Here is a 26,264-nt window from a genome sequence, read left to right as displayed (position 1 = left end):
GCAATATTTTTTTTAAAAAAAAAAAAAAAAATTCGAATGCAGAGTTAATTTCTAGTAATCAAAAATTTATTTAAAAAAAATTGATAGCAATATCTTAATTTAAACAAAAATACTCAGATAAAAAATTAAACACATGTTTTAACTTAAAAATAAATTTAAATCTGTAAATACGGATAGGCGCCAAAATTAACAGAATTAATTACATACAAGAAAAAACATCAGTTTAATAAAATAAATCTCAACACCTGATTTCGCACAGCTGAGAGGGTTGCAAAGGTAAAAAAAAGTTTTCGATTTCGTCACACCAAACACGAATTCGTTTCGTTGCCGGGCTATTTCGAACTTGAAAATCAAAGTTTGCACATTCTGGCCAATCATAACAAATGATACTCATATTTTGAAGTATAATCTTTGCTATGAGTTTTCCTGCAGAAAACTCAGTTCCCGAAAGGGAAGTATGAAGTATTTTCCCAGGAGAAAATTATATCTGAAGGTATGAGATATGGGTGGCTTACCGTGGCGCAGGTCCCTCATCGAAAGATGACGACCATGTCTGCCTTTAACAGAGAAATCGATAGAGGCAGCGCCCTCTTTTGCGTCCAGCGCCTCAATGCCCTCTTCAGTAAAAAAGGGCGGTCCTGTCTAAAATAGAAAACTTTGCAAAAAAGTCGACGGTAATGATAAAGATTTTTCCACGACATAACGGCACCACAATGATACTTTGATATTTTTTATCACTGATAAGACTAATAACAGGTAATAATGATCTTTAAAAGCCAGCTAGAATCGTTCAGTTTTTCCCATATAGTGGAAATTAGCTAAATAAATGTTAGTTGAAAGATTTACATAAAAGATCTAAAAAAATTCTTTTGGTATTGATTTAGTTTTTCTAATGGAAGTTGTTTAAAACTTATAATTAATTATTTGAAGAAAATTTCACAATATGTAGAAGTGTAAGCTGCGAAAGACAAAATTTGTTTACTGATGTAGAGATGCAAAAACAAAAATTATAAAAAATCGACTTTTTTTACAAATTATTAATAGAAAGGCTTGGAGTAATATAGTGATAAGGTACAGTACGCAAAAAAAAGGACCACCTCGAATAACTTTTGATCTAAAGATCGGATCTTCACGTTCCAGAACTCAATTTTAATGAATGACTCGAGAGGGGGACTTCAAGTATGCTAATTAATAAGTGCAGACGATATTTTAAGTTACGAAATCAGATACAAAAACGTACTTTCTCGGAATAAACAAGCCTTTTTTTTTCAACGGATTCACATTTCTGACTCCCAAAAGTTTGATCAGGAGAGCGTTCCAAAGTATGGACCCGTTAATGTTAATTTTGCTTTTTGCGTATTTCACTATATCTCGAGAACTTTTTAACCAAAGTGAAAAATTTTTGCACACAATTATAAATTTTTTTTATTAAAAGATAATTCCATGCAAAACATAACTTATAGTAAATATTTATTATTTTATTCAATAATGGTCGAAAAAAATTTGAACGGTAGGGTACGCAATGTTTTGCATCATTTTAAAGAAGATAATTTTAAAAGGCAAAATACAAAATTTGAGCAAAATCGGTCAAATAGTTTCTGAGAAACAAAATTTTAAAAAATCTGAAATTTCTGAAAATCAATTTCTCAAGAACTACTCAACCGATTTTGCTCACATTTTGTATTTTGCCATTCTGAAAATTATGTAAAAAATTGTGTACCTTACATTCAAAATTTTTTCGGCCGTTATTAAATAAAATGATAAAAAATAATAAATAATTTTTAAAAATTAATTTTTGCATGGATTTATTTTTGAATAAACGAATTTTATAATCGTAAGCAAAAATTTTTCTATTCGGTTAAAAAGTTCTCGAGATATAGCGAAGTATGCAAAAAGTAAAATCAACATTAAAGGCTCCAAACTTTGGAGCGCTCTCTTGACTAAACTATTGGGACGATATTTCCCAGCTTGAGGCTAACCCCTACACTTTGGGGGTCAGAAATCCGAATCCAACGAAAAAAGACATGTTTATTTAGATAAAGTACGTTTTTGTGTCTGATTTCGCAACTTAAAATATCGCCTGCACTTATTAATTAGCATATTTGAAGTCACTCCCCTCGAGTTATTGAGTCCTAGAACGTGAAGATCCGATCATTAGATCAAAACTTATTCAAAATGGTCCCCTTTTTTGCGCACTGTACACTTTTTCACAAAGAGGAAATTTGCATCAATCTTCCTCAGTTTTCTTTCTCAGTCTCTTCTCAGTTTTCTTTTCCTTTAGAAATTTACAAAATTAATTTAGACAACACAATACACAGAAACATCTTATTGCCAAGATGAATTTTGTGGTATTTCCCCCAAAACGTTCTGCTAAAAAACCTGAAAAAGTGGTTTATTATAGCTTCCCAGGCCTTTCAATTAGAAATAAAGAACACTATTTTAATCGAAGAACGGTTACAGATATAATATTGTAATTTTTGATTCAACGCAAATAAATTAATCCCCACTGTGAAAAAACGACGCTTGTTTTTTAATTCTTTAAATTTGTTATTTGAATAAATCTTGAAGAAACATGCATTTGTGATTTTTAATTCATGGCTCTACGCATTTCTTACATATTTCTTACATTCCATTCTACATTTTTAGCAAACATATTTCTTCGAATTATTATTTTTATAATTCTTATAATTAATAGTATTTCTTCTAAGAACTTGTGCTGTTTCGATTGTTTCGACATATTTCTAGGTAAAAACTAACTAAGGTAGTTAGAAATGAAGTAAAGCTATCAAAATAAAATATAAGCTGCTTACCAAAACATTTAGTTTTTGTCACTTTTTCTGACACAAAAATGCCAATCTAAAATTTTAGGTACTTTCTTGAAATTTGAATTCACAGTTATTCTGATTGAACTACGCAACAGTCTTTGCAGAAATGTGCAGCTAATCGAAAGTAATACATTGAACACGCATTACATCGTAATTTCTGATCCCATAACCTTATAAAGCAATAAATTGTTCTCCCTGTCAAATGACCAGTTGTGGTAGAAATAGGTATACGACAAGCATTATTCGAAACAAACTAAATACAAAATAAATAAATAATAATACAATATTAACTGTATAGAATTGTTAGAAAAAGTCATGCAGTCAAACATGCAAAAACAATAAGATGATAAGCGCATTTTCGATGCAAAAGTTCTTAAACGGTCATTTGACCCGTTATGTTTAGTGTTAAGACTTAATCGAACTTTAACCCCTTCGGGACGGGCGATTCAGAAAAGCATTCGTACAAAATCAGAGTCAGGATTGAAAAAAAAGGCGGTATCCTAAATGTGGGCATGGATAATACGAAATTTATTTTGCCTTCACTTCAACCACTGTTAGTTTAATCTTTTTTTATTTTGAACTAAGTCTTGATGAATTAAATAAATTAAACTATTATAACCTTGCCCACAAATAAATTGAAGAATTTGTTAAATTACCCGCTTTATTTTTTACCCTGACTGATAACGTTTTCCGCCGGCACGTATTAGTGACAATTGGCGAAAAGGGTTAAAGGTGCCTTTAATTATCCTTCATCTAGTGCGTTGCGAAATTTTCATAAGGATTTTCTGTTCAATTAGAATGTGATAACTTCATTCGAACTCGAGTCATCTGTATATCAGGTTAGTCTATGTTTGCATCGGGGATAGCCTTTGGGTAATTCGGACGATAAGAAGAGATTACTCAATGCTGTTTTACGAAGCTTCGACAATTAAAATTGAAAAATAGTGGGGAAAATTTCGTTAAAAATAACTAAAAAATTTAAGAAATGGAAATTTGGGGATTTTTTTTTTAAAATGTGGACGATAACAAGAGCAGCAAACCGAAACAAAAACGAAAATAGATTGGGTATTTTTTGAACAAGATGCACGAAAAAGTCGTAGAAAAAAAATAGCCTAGATGTTTAGGGTCAAAATGATCCATCTATTTACAGTCAGATAAAGAAAGATTTGCTGGGAGATAATGTGTTTAAAAGTTTAGGTAAGATATTTCACACCTACATCTTTTATCTTAAATCCCTAAAATGGACCTTAAAAATCAAAAAACTTTTCTGTCATCTATGCTTCTAAACACTATAAGTATCGAATAAATAAATTTTTGTGTTTCTTCTTTTAAGTTTGTTTTACAAATACTACAGCAATTAGATAAATACGAAAACATGAACAGTAACACCAGGAAAAGCAATTCTCATTTTCCAACCCAGGCAATGATTGCAATTACAAATAGAAATGTGAGGAAAATTGGTTATTTGCTGATAGAAAACCTGCTAAAAGGCAGCCAATCAATTTTCGAGGAGAAAATAAGCTCACCAAATGAAAGAGGAAATATACTAACACATTAATTACACGTTTGATTATCTCACCGTAGTTCAAAAGAGATAAATAATTAGTTATAAAATCATTAACGCTTTCGTGACAGAGATTTTGTTCGGTAAAATGAAGAGTTTTTTTTTTTTGTTAATTTAATCAAAAATTAATATCAAAATGCAGACACATTATCATTGAAAAAAAAGTCATCCTTAGAATGTGGCAATATTTTCGATCTTAAGAAACCCACAAACCGAGTCATTTATAAACGTACCAAATCTTATATAAAACTGAAAGAAATTGCGAGTTAAACTTATTTAAGTAATTTCGTCAAAAAAAATAATAATCATTCAAATATTGCAGCTTCTTAAAATAATGAAATACATATATTAAATGCAATACATTGTCTTTTGTGTTGAATTCAAAATGAAACCTTTAAATTAAATTCAAACAGTTAAAGTTTTCTAATTCAGCTGAGTATATTAAAATGTCTTTAGCGAGAATTCGTGAATGAAATTAGATACGAATAATCGCAAGAAACAGAAGCTGAAAGATATACTTCATAAAAAGAAATTATTTGCATCAAAAAATATGAAGAAGGTAATAAAAGTTGACATGTTTCGAGCTCTCAAAAATTGGAGTCCATTCTCAAAACTCACCAGGAGTGAATGAGGAAAACAAAGGAGGTTTGAAACAGAAAACAAAGTTTCCAACGAAAAATGGAAAATAATGGTGAAATAAAAAGTAGAAAAACAGCAGTAGCCGAGAAGGAAACAGAAAATGAAAAATAATGGTGAAGAAACTAGAAAAACCACAGTGTCAGAGAGAGGCAAATTAGGCGAGTTCATCAACACATGTCCAAAGCGCGTAAAATGCATTTTGGACTGATTTCCCTCTCGACTATCCTCTCTCGACACCCCGAGGTTTTTCTCGTTTCGTTTTTATCACTATTTCATTTTATTTTATAACCGTCGTTGGAATTACAACAGTTACAACAATTACAACAGTGTTAAACTCCGTAGCCTTGTAATTTTGAACCCAATCCAGAAGACAAGGGAACTTCTTGATCAAGTATTGGGAGAAATTTGCCGTCGTAGAGAATTTTTTGATTGAACTAATCCGCATTTGCGTTGTATGACGAAGAAAACCACGAACTTCTCCCACAGTTAGCCCGACGGCAATAGGACTCTAACCCATTATCAGTCTACCACTGATAATATTTTTACGTCAGCACTGGGGTCGGTGCGAACAGGATGCGGAATTCGTATCAATCGGCTATCGCTGGGATTCAAACCTGGTTCATCTTATTGGAAGACGAATGCTTTATCCCCCGAACCACCACTACTCTACCTCAATTTTAAATTAATCGTTGGCAACTTAATTGTTTCTATTTTAAATCTCCCTTTTTTTGTCATTCACGCCTGTCGAGTCTTCAGAATAGGCGCCTATTTTTGAGCGCTCGAATCGTATGAACTTAATTCTCATTTTATCATGCAAACTTTTAAATGCTTATTAAATGGCGTAGTAAACTAAGCCAGACAAAAAGAAAGAAAGAAAGAAAAGAAATAGAGCTTACAAGGGTACCTCGAGGTCATGCAAAGCAGTGAAAATTGCATACCCCAGAAGAGGATTAGCACAGAATATTTTAAAAATGGAGACAAAACACAGCATTTAGATTGAAAAAAAAAAAGAGAAAGTATACATTAAGTATTTGCCGAACGTTTATATGAATTTGCTTTTAAAATTTCTTACATAGTATACAAATATATGGTAAACCGTTTTCACACTATAAAGTAATATAGCATTAAAAAAGTTAATGCAAATGAACGCCTAACTTAAAATGAATGAATTGCTGCCAAATAATAATAAACTTTATATTAAAAGACGTACCTTGCGTGCCAACCAGTATTAAGGGCACTTCACCGGGACTTCTATAATATGACATTTTTGTATAGTAATTATAGATGGCATTAAAGGATGCTTCGTTTTCTAAGCTGAAGACATATATAACGGCATCTACCCAGCAACTAAACTGAAAGAAAAAGAAATAAAGCATATTATTTAATCCACTTTATAATTTAAACTTTATAATTTAAATTTGCTTTAAAAAAAAGCGGAGGCAAATTTTAAACTAGAATACAAGGTGATGAATGAGAACTTAAGTATATGTGTGTAATTTAAAAAAAAAAAAAAAAAAAAAAAAAAAAAAAAAAAAAAAANAAAAAAAAAAAAAAAAAAAAAAAAAAAAAAAAAAAAAACGATTGAAATTTTAAAAAAAATCCGATGTCCAATATGCACTTTATTTAAAACATGAATTTATTAACCATAATAAAATGTCTCAATGATTCGCCCAGGGCCGCTAAAATCCTAAGCACGTCCCTGGTCGTCGTTTTATTACCTTTTTCCTTGATTCCAGTTATTAGATGTTACTTGACATTTAAATTAAAGTAATAATTCAAACTTTCAATAAAACGCTGATAGTTAAAATAATATTTATAAGCAATGGTTATAACAATAAAATAGTTCTTTTTCAAAAAGATTCCCCCACATTGTACTGATCTCACACAAGTTTGCTACTTTTTCTTGTTTCTTTTTTGGAACAAACGGGTAAAAAATCTTAAAGCGTTTCGAGAGATCAGTTTATTTAATTGAAGAAAATCGAGAAATAAAATTTTTCCTAAGATCGAATTTTAAAACACAAACCACAGTTCGACAATTTGTACCGCCGATTTTTAATGAAATCATAAGATATGATAAGTACGAAGAAGATTGATAAATATTTTGGAATATTAATGAAGTGAATTTTTCAGCAGATCAACTTTAAAAATACGTACATGTTTAAGATTAACTATGCAAAATACCAAATAATTTTCTGCTTAAAATTTTTTTTCGATAATTACTCCGAGTAAAAAAATCTTTTTTCCATGAGATTTTTTAACGGAGTTTGGATATTTTCGCTCCGGTGATTACAAAGCTGCAATTGGTTTCTCACTCTTAGTTTCTGTTTTTTTTATTTATTATTTTTTTTATCGTCATTAGTCTATCTTTTGTCGCAATGTACACGTTTAAAAACGTTATCTATAATAGGAAGTCGCATAAATGTTGTGACAAACTTCTAGGGAAGTAAGGGAAACATCATCAGGATTAAAATTACATAGGAACCCATGCCCGGAAATTTCAACGTACGCCGCTAAGGGCGCTTCCCTATAATGAACTTTTTATTCGTGTGCTTCTGAATAAGTCATAATAGAGAAGCCGCGAACGACGACATTTCAGAGGATGAGTTCCTATACAATTTTCTTAATCCTGGTGCCCTAACTTCGATACAAATATGTCATAACATTTATGCGACGCACTGTTATATATAACGTTTTAAAACTTGTACATTGCGACAAAAAATAGGCTAAATATGTCGTTTAAAAAAATCTTTCGTTTTATAAACAAAACTAGTTTTAGATTTGACAAGATCAAGTATTTGTATAAATGCAAGAAAATATGTGTTCCCCAGTGTTATCATTCTAATTAATAATTATAAAATAAAAATTTAAGCTTTTTAAATTTTATAAGCTTTATAAATTTTATTCATAACAATTTTAACCTTCATTATTTCACAGAAAGATTAAAATAACCACTATAATTTGATTATCAAGAAATATCTACTAAATAATAATAAATATCATGAATTTAATAAAATTATTAGTTTAGAGATAAAGAAATTTTAATTCAGTAAAAAAAAAAAATAAATAAAAAAATAAAAAAAAATTTAAAGGAAATAAAAACACCAAATGATGCGAATCGAACCCTAAGTATCTCTTAGCCAGGTAGGTATCCTATCATTCGGCCACTGCGCTGTTAACGATAAACATATTTAACTGGCATAAAGTGTGCTTAAATTTCCAAATGCTTTTTACTCGGCATTTTCTGGCAAGCGCGCTATAATACTTTAACGCGCAAACACCCGTAAGATACACTACTAATATCCCGAGTTTCATTCAAAATTGAATTACTCAACTCATCTCCTTGTTAGTGAAGGATTTTCTGAACGAAGTAGAAACGGTAAATAATGTAACATAAAATCATTAAACAAAACTTTTTTCATAGACTTTAAAAGGCTGATTACATACGAGTTATTTATTTCGAGGAGATTTAAAATCAAAATTACCTTATTTTAAAGAAGGTATAAAAAAAATTTCTACGGTGGAAATATTACAGAAAGAATAGGTTTCCTTCACTTAAATGGAGTCTTCTTAAAGAAGAAATAACAGATATTAAAATTATGTTTTAAAACTGTTTAAAATTGTAATCTAGTTTGATTAATAGTATTTATTTCTAAGCTATTTAATACATCATTTTTAAATAAGTGAAAACTAAGAAGCAACAATTGGAAAGAAAAATAAATTAAAATTGATATACAAAATTAAAACAACTGTAGTTTCTTTTAATGTTTATAAAGGAGTATAGTAAAACATAATAATTTTTGCTTATAAGTTTCCTACGTCAAACTTTTTTAAATATAAGGCCTTTTTATGGACTTTTCAATGCTATTTTTCAATATTTTAAGGCAATTAAAGATAAAGGCATCATAGAAATTTTCATAGTAAATTTTTATTATAAAAATCATATTTAAGACATCATAAAAACTTAGTTTGGATAGTAAATTTTCAAAACCGGCATTCAAAATTTTTTATCTAGACAATATATATAATAAAAAGATACAGTCTAGATAATCAATTGAAAAGTTTAAAAAATATTAAGGTTATAAAATATGCATTTTAATTAAATGTAAAGAAAAAAAAAATTTTAATTTTAAGTTTTACATAATTTGTAATAAAGAGAAATAGTATGTAATTTTTTTATATTTATACTTCAAAGGACAATAAGTTTTGTGAAAAAGTATTAAAATTTCTGAAAAATATTTTAACACTCTAAAAAATTTTTATAACAAGAAAACATTCAGATTAATTTAGCAAAAGTTACTCTTAACAATTTTGCTATTTAAAAAAAAAAAAAAAAAAAAAAAAAAAAAAACAGCACAAAACGCCTAGACGATGACATAAATTCAAAAACTTCGGCCAATAGCATAAGGACAAAGAGTAATCTTAACTTACTAAAAATTAAAAATAATAATAAAAAACCATTGAAATAGTAATCAGAGTTATGCTTGTAAACAAAAACAATTATATAAGTGTGAACTGATTAACTACGTATTATTTTAAAACAAAATATATACAGTAAAATAAAAATAACACAAATACACATCAATTAAATAGATATAAGTTACATATTTATTTAGGAAAATCAGAGTAACATAAATTCCTTTAATAAAGATTTTTTTTAATTGGTCATATGGATTTGAATATTCTATAAAAAAAACTTTATATGTGAAAACCTATTTTATTTAAAACCGTAAATAAGTAAAACTTTTAACTTTCTTCTACTATATCAAAATGTATTTGTTTAAATTTAAACTACTTTTATAACAGAAATCGCAAAACAATTGTAATTTCCTCTATTACTTCCCGTGCCGTAGAGGATTCTTCCGAAAGAAAATCTCAAAACTGTTTAAAAGAAGGAAAAACAATTCGAAGTAACTGAAAGACTAGAAGTGCAAATGTGTTAGTGCAAAACTTTATTTGGCCTTTAACACAAAACATACCATAATCGGTCAAATGACCGTTTAAGAACTTTTGCATTGAAAACGCGCTCATCATCTTACCGTTTCTGCACATTTGACTTCATGACTTTTTCTAACAATTATATACAGTTAATATTCTGTTATTATTTGTTTTGTTTCGTTATTATTTGCGTTATTGTTTGTTTTGTTATTATTTGCTTTTTATAAGGTTATCGGATTAGAAATTTCGATGAAATGCGTTTTCAATGTATTACATTCGATTAGTTGCACATTTCTGCAAAGACTGTTGCGTAGTTAGTTCAATCAGAATAACTGTGAATTCAAATTTCAAGAAAGTACCTAAAATTAATTAGATTGGCATTTTTGTGTCAGAAAAAGTGACAAAAAATAAATGTTTTGGTAAGAAACTTATATTTTATTTTGATAGCTTTACTTCATTTCTAATTAACTGTTAGTTTTTACTAGAAAAATGTCGAAACAATCAAGACAGCACAAGTTCTAAGAAGTAATAATATTAATGATAAGAATTATCGAAATAACAAAAATTAGAAGAAATATGTTTGCGGAAAATGTACAATGGAAACACCCTGTATATGTAAAAAAATTGTTGAGCAATGAATTAAAAATTCTTATTCTTTGTGTTTGTAATGCATAAAAATTGGCAATATACAATTTTGTTTAATTATAATAAAGTGTTTTTAGTTTCATTCCTTCCTAACATCCATTTGATCGGCTATGGTGGAAATAGGTATAGATTAAGTGTTGCTATGTTCAGTGTTAACTACCTTTATTTGGTCATTGTTTATCTTTGACTTCTTACTCATCTTCGTCTGAGTGGTATTAATTTTCAATTAAAGTGATAATTTCGTTTTAATTTCGGTTGTTATAATTGCTAAAGTTAAGTCAAATTTGCACACTTATGATCAGAATTATTCAGTTTATATCGTGTAATCGAATTAATTTTTTCTTCTCATAAAAAGAAATTTATTGACTTAATGTAGATAAGGAAATTTATATAGATTTAAAATTTCATTTCAGTTTTAGAAAACCCATTAAAAAGTGGGGAACAGATACAATTTATGAAGAATTTTAAACTCACATAAATATTTGTGTTTTACACAAGCATCAACAAGTACAATAATTAGTTTAACTACTAGAGCACACATTTCATCTTATTTAAAATATAATTTTGTTTTATTATTTAGAGTATAATACGAGAAGAAAAAATTTTGAATAATGACTTAACTATCCAATTTTTAAGTATAAGGAGTTAAGTATAAGTATCCACTATAAGTTACGAAATTATATACATAAATGCACTTTTTCGAATTAAATATACACTGTAAAAACTCTGGTAAATATATCTCCGAATTTGGTTTTGAACAATCTAAAGATTTGTATGAAGGAATATTTTATTCAATTTAACACCAATTAGAACTTTTTAAAGGGTGTATGAAAACTCTAAACAACTAAAATTGAAGGGGGGGGGATGCACCAAGCTCACGCGCATTCATACCATACGAGAATTATTTTCGCTTATGAAAATACCATTAAACACTTAGAATATTGTCATCAGATTATTAACAATCGAGTAAGAGTTGGTTTGTTTCTTCTAAGCTGCTATACTATGCTTAATGTTTACAATGATGTACCAGTTCGCCATTAAAAAATGTATGCATGTTTTTAGTTGTGTAATAAGGATAATTATATTTTAATTTTAAAATATCTAAGAACTATACATTCAATAATTTTATAACATACAATTTACCGCCGCTTCTGTTTTGTTAAGTCTAGTTCGGATTCATCTCAATATTTTCCTTGTGCAGTGTGTGTATGTTTGATTAGCAAACTAACTTTAATTTAAGAATTAATGTTAAGATGCATCCTAAATTAATGATTCTTACTTTATATCGAATCGTAAAAATAACTTTACTAATCATATCTTACAGTACACTGATGTTCGATGTCGAACAATCCTAAAAATAATGAGAACAATTTTCTTCGAGTTAAAACTATATCAAGCTTTCATATAAAATTTAAAGGGTGTATAAAAGCTCCAAACACCTAAAATGCAAAAAGTTTACATTAAGGTCACGAGCCTACACACTATACGTTAAATATTTTCCCGTCCAATGACTCCAATGTTGGCGCGTTTTGAATATCGCCTGTAATTGTTTGCAATTGATAACGGGTTGGCGATTGCTTGTGGCTGCCTTCAATGCCGATTTTCCTCAACAGAAATTCAAGTTCACTGTTAAAATTTGTACACTGTAAAAAATTTGGTGTATACTCGCCACAAGTTTCGGTTTTGAGGCAAACTAAAATTTTTCACATTATTGCAAATAAAAAATGTGATTACATTTTGTATGAAGTCACATTTATTATTTACTTTTTCACTGTTATAGCTTTATTAATTCATTTTTTGTTAGTTTACCGACATTTTCATGCGCATTTAAATCTATTCATGGCGAAACATTTCGTTTAAAAAACAAGCAAATTTACAGCAATATATTTCCACTAATCCTTTCAAAAAATTTTTGTTTTGTCAAATTTTTGCATGATAACTAGAGTTGTGTACATGAAAACGTGTTTAGTTGACCTAAACGACAAAAATATTGGCAACTAAACACAAAACTGTTTCATAGTGAATGCATGTTTTTAATTGTGTAATCAGGATATTATATTTTAATGTTTAAGTCTCTGTAAACGGTATTAAATAATTTTATAATGTATAATTTCTATCCGTTCCAAGATCTGTTACGAGTAGTTCTAATTCGTCTAGTCAGGTAGTAGCTATCTAGAAAATATAATTTAGAAAAGAGACCTTTAAAATGAGTTTTTACTTTTTGCGTATTTTCAGATTTCTGGAATTATTCGTGCGAATTAGAATATTTTTGCGCACAGATATAATTATACAGTACAGGTTTAATTATTTGCGCACAGATGTAATTATACAGTACAGGTATAATTATTTGAGCACAGATGTTTGATTATTAGAGCACAATTGTAATTATACAGTACAGGTATAATTATTTGCGCACAGATATAAGATATTTGGATAGACAAGTTTCATAAATAGGTACAAAGAAATAATGTTTTTTTCAGAAAACACAAACAAATAAATAAATAAAAAATAAAACTAAAACTTGCGTTAGCTAAACTTTGATTTTGAGATTGCAAACCCAAATCTATCAACAAAATATGTTTATTAATAGTACGTTTTTGTGCTCGCTTTCGTAGCTAAATTATTATTCATAAACAACTATTATTATCTATATACTATAAACAAGAAAGCATATGATAGGTATGGCCTTTAAATCCAGGTGACAATACTATCGTTGTTGTAGTTCATTTGTGTCGCACTAGAGCTGCACAATGGGCTATTGGCGAAGGTCTGGGAAACATCCCTGAGAAAGATCCGAAGACATGCCATCACAATTTTGATCTTCTGCAGAGGGGATGGCACCCCCGCTTCGGTAGCCCGACGAACTGCGCGCGAAGTCGAGCATTTTACGGTAGAACAGTTTAACGTGGACCAATACAGCACACCCTCGGTCCCTACTCAGACTAATTCAAGTGGTCACCCACCCGCACACTGACAGCAGCAAGTGATGCTTGACTTCGGTAATCTGCTGGAAACCGTGTTTTAACGATCAGTCCACTGCGGGACTGACACTACTATCATAAGAGCACGAGTTATTTTGAGTGCAGCATTTATTAACTTTTTTAAATGTTCAACAAAAAACTTTTAGTGACAATTTATTGTGAAAATAGGGTCCAAAAAGAAAATTTTTTTTTAATCTCTTGCTTTTTTGTGAGATCTTTTTACACTAATATAAAAAAGACACCAAAAAAATTTACAATTTTACTAAAAAAAAAGCTTTGACTAAATAAAAATTAATTTACAAGTCAATGATAATGATACCATATGGAGAAGAGAATTTTGTGAATGGTATTTTTAGATATCGAATGAAGTGAAAGGGCTCAAAAAGTGATAACGATATAATATGAATAGCTCTAATACAGAAACACAGTCACAGGCTCATAACACACAATTATGGCTTATTCCTAGAGCAAATTTCAAATTAATTTACGAGGATCCTCGTTAAGCACACAAGAGTAAGTCAAAAGAGTCCAACAGCTATTCACGTTTATCTTTCCGAATAGAACGGAAAGAGGAAGTAATTAGACATTAATTACTGAGAGACATTTTGACCTCTTCTCTAACAAAATTTCATTCAAATTCAGAACGGAGAGAAAGGTGACGTTCTTACTCGAAAATTAAGTGTCATATGCCCTCCATTCCCGGATTTCAAAGAGAAATATTATCACTATAAATTTTCAGAAAATAAAGAAAAAATTTCCATCACTCTATTTTAGATCGCTATTGTTAGTTTGTTAGTGCAGGGTTAACTTTTCATTATATTGTATAAATAATACATTTTCATTTTCATGTAAACAGTTTAAACATACATTAATAGAAAGCTTCGTATGTGTAACCTAAAAAGGTCACAATTAATGTAATTTTATATTCTCTTTGGACAATTGAAGATATGTGATATCAAATTAGGACATGTAAATAAAATATGTGTTTAAAAAAAACCCTATTATTTCAGCGAAACAATGTAACTTGAATAAAAACTATTCACTCTTATTTAAACGCTTAGGTCAAAATAATAATAATAATTCTGTTATACTGTATTATTAATAAATGAAAAGGTTGAAAGATTTCGAGAGTTGATAGTGAACAAGGGGCGTAGACTCCAATACAATTTAAATAAGAACAGGGGATATCATTTTTCTGCAGTTACATTGTCTGACGTCTGATAATGATATTACTTCATTTTAATTTCTAATTTATATCTGAGTAATTAAATTAAGCTGCGTTCTCTAAAGAAATATCATTCCACTCGACTATCTTGCTTAGCTTGGCGCTCTGTCGGTAAGCTATCCCATAGCGGGCTTCGTAACAAAAAGATCGAGCAAAATGATCTGGAAAAAAATGCGTAAGCAGTTCCGAGAATCGATGAGCGATAAAGAGTAAGGGGAGTAGCGCTAAATATAATTAAAATAAACTATAAGCGAAGCAATCTGAAAGTATTTGCGCCAGCACCATTTCTGGGGTAGGCAATAACGAGCAGACAGTGGACAATGAGATCTCTAGTGCACACTGCACATAAAATATTGCTTTTCTATTTTAATATAAAATGAACAAAAATTTTAAAAGCATATACCTTATCTCAGGGACCGCAATAGTGGCAAATTTTTACTCAATCCTTTACTTTCTACTACGCTCGTTAAACTCGATTTCGATTCAATAGGAATCTTAAAGATATATACTTTTCTTGTTAGAGGAAAATGAAGCATTGTATAGTCACACGCTTCTGAATTTTTCCAAAGCATAAATTTTTATAGCTTTTTAATAAATTTTTCAGATTCCAGACTTAAAAGTGGTCTAAATGTGCCCTAAGTGTGAAGAGAACGTAACTATTTCTAATTTAATTAATTTGTTTGAAATATAGAATTTAAAATTGCTATTGTATCGTAATTGTAAGGTTATTCACGTTTATTAGCTATCTGGAAAGTAAGCTTCTCTCATAAATTGTCTGTTGCCAAGATGTTTTAAAATTAGTAAATATTAGGTTTAAAACTTTTGATTTTACATAAAGTATAAAGAAACTTATTACTAAATCATATAATTCATAATGTATTTAAGACTTGGCGCTATTACGAAAATAAAGCTGACTTCCCACTTTGAAACATATAATTTCTCTTTGTTTTTACATGACTTTATATGGATTCAAAATGTTTCTATGAAGGGAATTTTCATCTTTAATTTTCTGCAAATTCTTCGAATCCTTTCGAAGTGTTTTGAAGAAACACAAATCTTAAAAGCTTATATCTCCGTAACCAAAACGAAATAGAATTTTTCCCACACGTTTCTTCACCTTCCAGTCTATTTTTAGATATTTAAGCTGGAGAGGCAAGTAATTTCTTTGTCAGAACCATAATATACAGAAATCAAGCATTATTTCTTTACGACAGATAACTTTTTAGAAATGTTACCACCACATAAAAATGAGCGTATTTTTCTTTCATGAATAAAATCTTTACATCAAAAATTCATAACCGAATCTACATTACATACCATTTTACTCATAGGGTATTTTACATACTATTCCTTAAAAAATGAAAATTAAGATAATTTTACTGACTGAATCTATGCGCATTAACCAACTTACAGCAAAGCTTTAGAGTAGAGGAAAAAAATTGTTTTGAAAATATTAAATTAACAAAAAAAAAAAATCGAAATATACTACGACATTACATATTTTATGCAAACTAATCAAATGGTGTTTTTAACCAGGTCTGGAACAAAAATAAATAAAAATATGACTACGATATTGCGGAAGGATAGACTACATTAGCAGCAAAATAACTTAGGCCCTCATTGGATCAATATTGACGAATCTTGGCTCAATAACGATTCAACGGGCCAATATTTTTCCGATATTGGCCCTATATAGAATTTTCCGATTTATCGGATATTTTACAGCTTTTTTACAACCAATATCGGTTCTATATAGAATTCTCAGACTCACCTGATATTTTATATCCATTATTTAGCCAATATAGGTTCTATATTGGCCAATGTAGGCCCTATATAAGCCATTCTAGGACCAATATTAAAAAATTTAGACATTCCAATACAATATTGGTCACTCGGTGAAAGTTCTTATCGGACCCATATTGAGCTAATTTTGAACCCAACTTTTGAACCCAAATTCTTGCTTGGGCAGCCGAAAGAAGGCCCACCTCTTCAAATACTAGTTTTTGGGTAATTATACTCACTAGAAAACTGAATAAATTGTCTTCATCTGTAACATTGATATATTGAAAACAGTTACTCAATTTTAAAGGTTCTTGAACAATAAAATAGTTTATGACTTTAAATAAAGTGATATTTGAAGAAAAATAATAATAATAAAAAAATGGTGACAGCAGTTAAACGCCCACTAAATAAATTTTGTAAGCTATACAAACGGCCTTAAACAGGTGGCTAATGCTTAAACACGGCTCATTATTTAGTAATAAATCATCAAAAATGTAATAAAAAAGAAGAAAGATAAACTAATTACAGACAACAATGGCGCTAATTTTTATCAAAAAAACTATGGATGTGACTGCATAACCTACCACACGCGCAACCTATTCGAGTACACAACAAACAGTCCTTACATAAAAAATAAGCCTCGTGTATATATATACTTTCACTTTATTTGCAATCTGAATTAATTTGCAATCTGTATATATTCACTTTATTTGCAATCTGAAAAAAAAGAAAGTAAAGAAAAAAAAGATTTTAAAAATGTTGATTCGAAAGAACTGGAATTTATCACATACTAACAACATAAATGAGCGAATTGAAATTTAATAATGCAGCAAAATGTAAATAAAAATTTATAATATAAAAATAATAACAATTATTCTAAAATAATTTGAAACAAACTTAAAAGCAATGACAAAACTCAATAACAAATGGGAAAAAAATTTATTATAAAATGCTTCGTTGCTGTGATTAATGTTTTTTTTTTATAGCATTTGCTTTAAACCAATCATTTTTTTAAATGATTTTTTTAAATAAACAAAAATCAATTCAAATCAAGCAGGTTAAAAACAATGAACGCTGGAGATATAATATTTGTGGTGATGTGAATAAGTATTAATTCAAAAATCCGCAATACCAAATCAAATGACTCAAACAGCGTTAAATAAGACAGATAGTCAAACTAAAAAGACAATTACACTTCACATAAATTAATTTAAAAAAAAACCTTGAAAAAAAAGTTATAAGGCATGGTTGAGTGATTTAGTTTAGCCATAGTAAAGGTAACGCTTTTATCAAATAAACTGCAAACGAAAAATTACAAAAAAATAATAACTAAATGAGAAAACCAATACAAAGACTTTTAAAACAATAGATAAAATACCTAAACGAAAAAAAAATTACAATCGATAATGATAGACTTTAGGATAAAATTCCATGAAAAACAAAACGTACAAAATCAGAATAAAAGAAGACCCTTAAAGGATAAACAAGTGTACACCAGAGATTATTAAATCGATTTTTCTCCTTAAACAAAAAATGTCTGAGTTCAACCCTGGTTCAGTAAATAAAAAAGGACTACGTTTTGTTTCAATTGAATAAATCTTACAAATACTTTAGCACAAATCTTAAAAAACAAATGCTGCCAAGCACGAAATATTTAAACTCTTTTGTTTTTAATTAATATTTTTCGTAATTACTTTAAATAAGTAATGGATTATGTAAAGGAGATAGAAAGTGTCGTAGCTAAGAAATGAAGTAAAAAAAGCTTTGAACAAAAAAGATAAAGATAGATAACTTTTTAAGACATAAAATTTACATTTTGGAGGAGAAAATCAAATTTTACAACATAAGTTAAAATAAAATTCATTATTTCGGATGAAATTCGTAGACAAATAAATTTGTTCGTAAATTCGACATAAGTTCGTAGACAAATTTTATTAATTATGTATCTTTAGTTTTATAAAAACGGATATTAAAAAATGCTAGGTTTTCTATAATGTATTAATTTTTCACATTTTTTAAAGACTCCTATTTGGCTTTGATATGACCGATTCTCGCCATTACGCTAATTTTTACGATCTTTTATCTATATTCTTATTTTTCATCATATTTAACAAATTTTTGGGAAGAAAAAAAAAGAATTTGAAAAATGGAAGAAAGTTTGAGGTCGTAGAACTGCATTTATTAGTAATAGACGTAAAAAAACAAAAACATTTTAATGAACCGGATCTAATGAAATATCCTTTATAGAATAAAATGTTTGAAGATGAACGCCTTTCCATGTTTAAATGCTTCTAAACAGCATGCATTCCTTTGTTCCCCTTAGAATTCACTTTATTATAATAGGAAATTTATTAAAGTTATTTTTAAAAAAATGGAATAATTTTCCTTAATAATGATTCTTAGTACAAGAAGGGAAAATAATTAGATTTTCATAACTGATATTACGTATGCAAGAAAATAGGCAGAAGGAACAGTTCAAATATTACAAAAACATATCTTAGGCGTTTTTTTTACTTCCTCCCCTCTCTCCCCTTGTCAGCAAAAATAACAAATCTATAAACCCCCTCCCGTGCTTATTAAGAAAGTTGCAACACCCCCCCCCTTTTTTTTTGGTTTTAACTTTGACTTTTACTACAGTTATCCAGTTTTAGGAATAAATCCAAATAAAAAGATGCAATTTGTATTAAAAAAAGTTTACATTTTAATTTATTTAGAAAATTTTGAGTCGAATAATCTTTAAGAATCTTGAATGTTTTCTTTTCAAGACTCTTGACTTAAGAAACTCTTCGAGGAAATTTTTCTCTTTCCCAAAATTTAACTTCTATTCCACATTTAAAATATTTCCATGAGTAATTTACTTACGTTTTTTACTTCGATTTTTAAGAAATTTAAAAAAATTAGAGGATTTTAATGTGTTACGTAAGCATTGTTCATACCCTTCTTCCTTTTTCGGCAAAAATAAGCAGATCACAAAGCCACTTCCCCTGTTAGGTACTTACGTAATATTTGAACAACCTCAAAATTTATATTTGTGAACAGAATTGGCAGTTCAAACATGTAGAAGCATTAAGAACAGAATAATAAAATTAAACTGATAGTTCTATTTTTTTTATCTTTTTTATTTNATCAACCGTGCATATCTATAAACCCCCTTTCTTTTTTTTGGTTTTAACTTTGACTTTTACTACAGTTATCCAGTTTTAGGAATAAATTCAAATAAAAAGATGCAATTTGTATTAAAAAAAAGTTTACATTTTAATTCATTTAGAAAATTTTTAGTCGAATAATCTTTAAGAATCTTGAATGTCTTCTTTTCAAGACTCTTGACTTAAGAAACTCTTCGAGGAAATTTTTTTTTTCCAATTTTCTCTTTCCCAAAATTGAACTTTTATTCCACATTTGAAATATTTCCACGAGTAATTTACTTACGTTTTTTACTTCGATTTTTAAGAAATTTAAAAAATTAGAGGATTTTAATGTGTTACGTAAGCATTGCTCATACCCTTCTTCCTTTTTCGGCAAAAATAAGCAGATCACAAAGCCACTTCCCCTGTTAGGTACTTACGTAATATTTGAACAACCTCAAAATTTATATTTGTGAACAGAATTGGCAGTTCAAACATGTAGAAGCATTAAGAACAGAATAATAAAATTAAACTGATAGTTCTATTTTTTTTATCTTTTTTATTTCGGGAGAGTTCCGGACCCCACAATTCCTCTTCCTATCGCAGCCACTATGATACGTAAACTTATGTCTTTTTCAAACTAAATACAAATCATCCTTCAGAAATTCTAAATAGAATTCCTTAGTTTTAATAAAATTTGGTTAATTTAAATGCACAGTTGACATCCATTAATATTTCGAAATTTTATAAATTTCTCAGTTGCATATTTGAGTAAAAAGTATGAGAAATTCAACAAAATATTTTTTCAGTAGAAAACAAATTTAAATTTGTTTTGTCTTATTTTTATTTCTGTTGCACATCATGCTTTATTTTATTTAATTTTTATTTTTTTTTCTACAATTAAGGCTTAAAATTTACCATGATGAGAATCAATATAATATCAAATAGTAATAATATTTGATTGACAGGCTGAATGCTGAAAGTGGCTATACTACAAAAGGAAGAAAGGGAAAACAAAATTTAAGTATTAAAGATTATAAAGGTGCCTCGGGATCTTAGAAAGTATTTATCTAAAGAATTTACAAGAGAGGGTTAATTACTTATATGATGTACATAAAAGTGCACTAATGCAATCATTAATGTGCGCATGGATCCGCTACGTATATTTAACGTTAATGAAACATTCAAAGGAAAACAAATCTATTTTGTTGACTGCTCAAGTGAGAATTTATTATAGTATATACGCACTATATAACAGATTTCATACAAATTAGAGAGGATCATAAAACAGAACAGTCACTTTATCTGTACCAGAGATGCCAACTGCTCCGGACACGCCAAAATAATTAATAAAGCGGTAAATAACTACAAAGTTACTTCTGAAATGTTTGACTATTTCTGCTTGCTGTTTAATAGGTATAGCATGACTTATGTACCATTAAGTGGTGAATTATATAAGCATACGAATTATTTAGAAATAGTGGTGGATAAAAATCTACTAAATTGAATTTATTAAACCACGAATCACAATTGATAAACTACCACTTTGAAATATATATTTGCTGTCCGGAGCAAGTTGGCATCTCTTCTGTACTACCGATATACAGTTACGTTATTAGTAACACATGAATTGAATGATAATCTTTGGCATAAAATATTAATGAAAATTTGTAGAATGGATGAAAGTTTTATTAACGCTTTCATTCCTAAATAATACCATTTTTAAGGAATACATGCAACGGACTGAAAAATAGTTGATTTAAGATATTTAAAAGTATAATTCAAATTAAATTATGTATTCATATGGAGGGGGTATAAATGCATCTGCGAACTAACTTTGGGTAAACCACAGCTGATGTGAACAACATTTAAAATGCGCAATCGATAGAACTGCCAATCTGTCAATTTTCTTCTGTGGTAAAATAAACTATAAATTCTAATGTAGTCTATTTTTAAATAAAGTTTCTTCGTTTTAAAGAAAAGCATGCAAATTTCAATGAAAAAAATTAGATTGATCTTAAAAAAACTTTCTTTTTTAATCCACTGACATTTATTTTTACATCCTTACGTTTAAAAAAAAAAAGAAATGGGTCAACTTAATGAATAGTAATACTTAATAGCCCCCTCAGTTTGGAACATTTTTATGAGAGTAAAAGGCTTTTATAATTAAGCTAACGCTAATTCGTCAATAAATACTTTGTTAAACGGATAATCTTAAATAATATTTGGAAAATAATATTCAGGTTACATATTCCTGGATAGTTACACTATCAATTTTAAATATTATTAAAAAAAATAAAAAATAAAAAAACTTTTTTTTATAACAAATTCTCTTTTAAGACTACACAAAAGAGCTTCTACAGTGGCGTGAATTGAGTCGATAGCACTAAAATAGGAATTCAGTATTATTCGAAAATATTAATAAGTTTATCAATATTTTGCATTTTTGAGGTTTATTTTACACTATTTCATACTAATAAATAGATCAGAAAATTAATTATACAATTTTTTTTTCAAGTTTCTACTGCATTTAGATTTTATTCGGATTGCCTAGAGTGACGAACATTTTGAGGTTTGATTTTGAAAAATGTCGCAGTTGAGTTTCTGTTGTTTATTTAAAATATTTCTTAACACAACATCGTCAATGTGGATAGAAAATACAACTTTAAAATCAATTACCAGGTTATAAAATTTTTTTCGAACATAAAATTATTCCAGGATCACATCTTTTTGGAAGTTAGAGGTTAATCAAACATTTTTGCACACAATTATTAAACTCAGTTTCGCCAAAAATTAAAAGTGTGAACAATAAATTTTCAAAATTATTTAATTTAATATTGATCGAAAAATTAATGAATTTTAATGTAAACAAATTTTACATAATTTTTAATTATAATTTTAAACAACCAAGAAAAATGTGAACGAAATCGTTTCAATAGTATTTGAATGATCAAAATTAAAAAAAAAAAAAATTGTATAATTCAGTTTTTATTTTTCGAGAACTTTTCAATCGACTTCGCTCTAACTTCGGATTTCGTAATTTAAAAATGCATACCATATATGTATAAAATAAAAAGTTTTAACGAAATAGGTCAAATATAATTTTAAGTAATATAATTTTCTAAGTTTTCATATCACAAAAACTTTTTTAACTGTTCTACTCAGAAATTCGGATATTTTTATTTAAAATTACATATTTTAAAAAAATGTAAAAATTTATATAATGTTTAAAATGAATTATTAGGGGGAAATATAAAAATATCATTGAATAATTGTAATTTTTAATTGTGAGCAAATGTGATTGAAATTGATTTGCTTTATTAGTTGAAGACATATGGGAAAATGCGAAAAATTATATAAATTTATTTAACATTAAAAGATTTTATATCTTGATTCCTTTCTTGACTAATTAACATCGTAAATCTGTTCGTAAAAAAGTTTTTTAAAAAAAAAGACTAGAAAAATTCACGGGGATTTCAATCTCATGGATATTGTGTACTTGCCGATCTTCAACAAATTTTATTTTTTTGGAACCTTGTTTTATTATCTGAATCAATAGTATAACACAGTAAAAATTTTATTTTAAAATTATTTTAGGTGCAATTCAAAAAAAAAATGCAAGATTATTTTATTTATAATACAAATAAAATTTATGCTATAAATAAATTCAATTTATATATTTATTCATACCAATCGCAAAGAAGGAAAAAAAAACGAACACTTCAAAGAGTTTTGATTTAATGATCGTATTGTTACTAGCATTCAATCTTAAAAATTTGAGAGGCTAAACTAAAATATAGTTAAGGTACTTAGGGAAACTTTTCAGATTTTTTTTTTCTAATATCTTAATTAAATTGCTCCGCATAATTTACAAATAAATGGAAATTAAAATTTTTAAAAAAAAATCTGTGTCAAAAAGTAACCACCTTGGGTGGGGTAACTTTGGGACACGTTATTTATCGCCTTAAAAATCGACTGAAACATTTTAGCGCATTCTTTCTAATTTCGAATAAATGCACAGCTTTTAAAATTTCTCTAAAAATTCCTTTCTATTTTTTTTAGGAGAAACTGTGCATTAGACAGCAAATTCCGCAGAACATAACAGTTATTTTACAACCTAATACTACCTCTGAAACTGACAAAAAATTTTGCGATTTTTGTTATTTGCTTTATTCCTATTTTCAGAGGTGATTATGATCCCAACTCAAAAATCCCAAAAACTTCTTGAGTAAAATCATTAATGACGCATTTCAAAAAATTAATGTCTTTATGAATTTAAATCCCTGATATTTTCAAAACATGAAATTCTAACTAAATTATATGCAGCATAATTTAAATGAATAATTATGTGTAAGTTTACTTTTATCTCTAATAACATTTATTATTCTATCANTCAGATTTTTTTTTTCTAATATCTTAATTAAATTGCTCCGCATAATTTACAATATATCTCACAAAACTTTTTTTAATGACGTAATTAAACTTTTATAATAAATGGAAATTAAAATTTAAAAATAAAAATCTGTGTCAAAAAGCAACCACCTTGGGTGGGTAACTTTGGGACACGTTATTTATCGCCTTAAAAATCGACTGAAACATTCTAGCGCATTCTTTCTTAATTTCGAATAAATGCACAGCTTTTAAAATTTCTCTAAAAATTCCTTTCTATTTTTTTTAGAAGAAACTGTGCATTAGACAGCAAATTCCGCAGAACATAACAGTTATTTTACAACCTAATACTACCTCTGAAACTGAGAAAAAATTTTGCGATTTTTGTTATTTGCTTTATTCCTATTTTCAGAGGTGATTTTGAGCCCAACTCAAAAATCCCAAAAATTTCTTGAGTAAAATCATTAATGACGCATTTCAAAAAAATAATGTCTTTATAAATTTAAATCATAGATATTTTCACAACAAGAAATTCTAAATAAATTTTATGCAGCACAATTTAAATTAATAATTATGTAAAAGTTTACTTTGATCTCTAATCACATTTATTATTCTACCAGAAAAAAATATTTACAAATGAAAGAGATGAAAGTATAAATTCTAGTTCTAATATTTTTAAATAAAATATACAAGAATTTTTATACATAAATGTGATCGATGATTCCTTGAAACTTCTGGACCTTGGATTTCCGGAAATTTCTGGATCATTTTTGAAATTCTATCACTCAAAAACTATTTAACCCTTTGACTGCTAACAGTTCTAAGTTGAAGCGATTACTGGGTACTTTTTCGAAAAAAATTGATTTTGTTGGCATTGTATTAATAAAGTACAGAATCCAAATACGACTTTATTCAAAATTGATCCAAACATATTGTATTTTCAATACATATTGTTAATTCTAAAACTGTTAAGTTTTAAAACGCCATGATTTGATTGTTATAATATATTTATTTGAATAGCTGACCAATTAAAAAAATTTCATTTTCTTTCTTTTTTTTGTTGCTAAGCAATGAGGTATGAGATTTCTGGGAGAGTTGAATATATACGAGAAGTAAAAAACCAAAACATTTGCCGAGCACAAATTTGCGTCCACAGTTTACACCGATAGCTTACGAGGGATGCACATCTGCGTCCATAGACCACAGACTAATAAATATTTTTTCAGTGAAAATTCATTTTTGTAATTATCTTCTTTATTTAAAATATAGTTTTACATCAGTTTATAGGCATATCTAAGGTTATTCTTTTTAACCATTAGAATTGCTTGATAGTATACGAAAATCCAATAAATAGATGAAAAGTTACACAAAGGAACTAATTTTTTGCTGAATTTATATAAATACTTGATCTTGCCCAATTTGGGTGTTAGGATTTCAAATCTAAAATTAGTTTTGCTCCAAAAAATAGTTTTTTTTAAACGAAATTTTTAGTCTACCTTTACAAATGCACAAATTTAAAAACGTTACATATATAACAGGGGGCCAAGTAAATATTGCAACACTAGGAGAGTTATGGCGCATCACGATTAAAATTGCATGATAACCTATACCTTGAAATGTTGTCGTACGCGGCTAGTTGTGCTTCCCTATTATGATCTGTTCAGAAGCACATACAGAAAAAGTTCATTATAGGAAATAAACGCCCCTGACAGCATATGACGACATTGAGCATAAGTTTCTATGCAATTTTAATGCTGATGATGTCATCAAGAAGTTTGAGGCAACCTTTACGCGAACACTTGTTATATATAACGTTTATAAACTTGTACATTTCGACAAAAAATGAACTAAAAATGTCCTTAAAAGACGTATCTCGGACAGAGAAACCGATTGTTGAGTTAAAATTAGTGACACGTAAGTATCTGAGGTCTATTAAAAAACCTCATGCTACAAAAATTATCCCCCAGTGTTATTAAAGTGTTTTTTATTTTGTTTTACTCTACGCTAAGTCAAAAATTATAAATTAAATAGCTGAAAATTACAGATTTTACTATTTTTTAAACAGTTTACACTTATACCAGTTACTACGTGCACAATGATAAAATCAAACAATGCCATTTAACTGAAAAAATTTTTACACCAAGTTCAGTGTAA

General features: G+C 28.3%; 1 protein-coding gene across 8 annotated transcripts in view; it reads right to left on the bottom strand.

Moving 5' to 3' along the window:
- LOC107448368 (Centaurin gamma 1A) overlaps positions 1-26,264 on the bottom strand; it is a 108,165-nt gene that overhangs the window by 35,049 nt on the left and 46,852 nt on the right. For 6 of the 8 annotated variants that reach the window (XM_016063529.3, XM_043045784.2, XM_016063530.3 and 3 more), the window contains one exon: positions 6,239-6,380. In XM_016063529.3, coding sequence (XP_015919015.1) covers positions 6,239-6,380 — 142 coding nt within the window. Of the gene's footprint in view, positions 1-245; positions 519-6,238; positions 6,381-26,264 lie in introns of those variants that run through there. The other 2 variants (XM_071187855.1, XM_071187854.1) reach the window with 2 other exon arrangements.

The sequence above is a fragment of the Parasteatoda tepidariorum genome, chromosome X1 (genome assembly GCF_043381705.1).
Source record: "Parasteatoda tepidariorum isolate YZ-2023 chromosome X1, CAS_Ptep_4.0, whole genome shotgun sequence".
In the NCBI taxonomy this organism is placed as follows: Eukaryota; Metazoa; Arthropoda; class Arachnida; order Araneae; family Theridiidae; genus Parasteatoda; species Parasteatoda tepidariorum.
The sequence above is the reverse complement of the archived record's forward strand: the minus strand, read 5'-3'. Positions and strand labels throughout refer to the sequence as shown.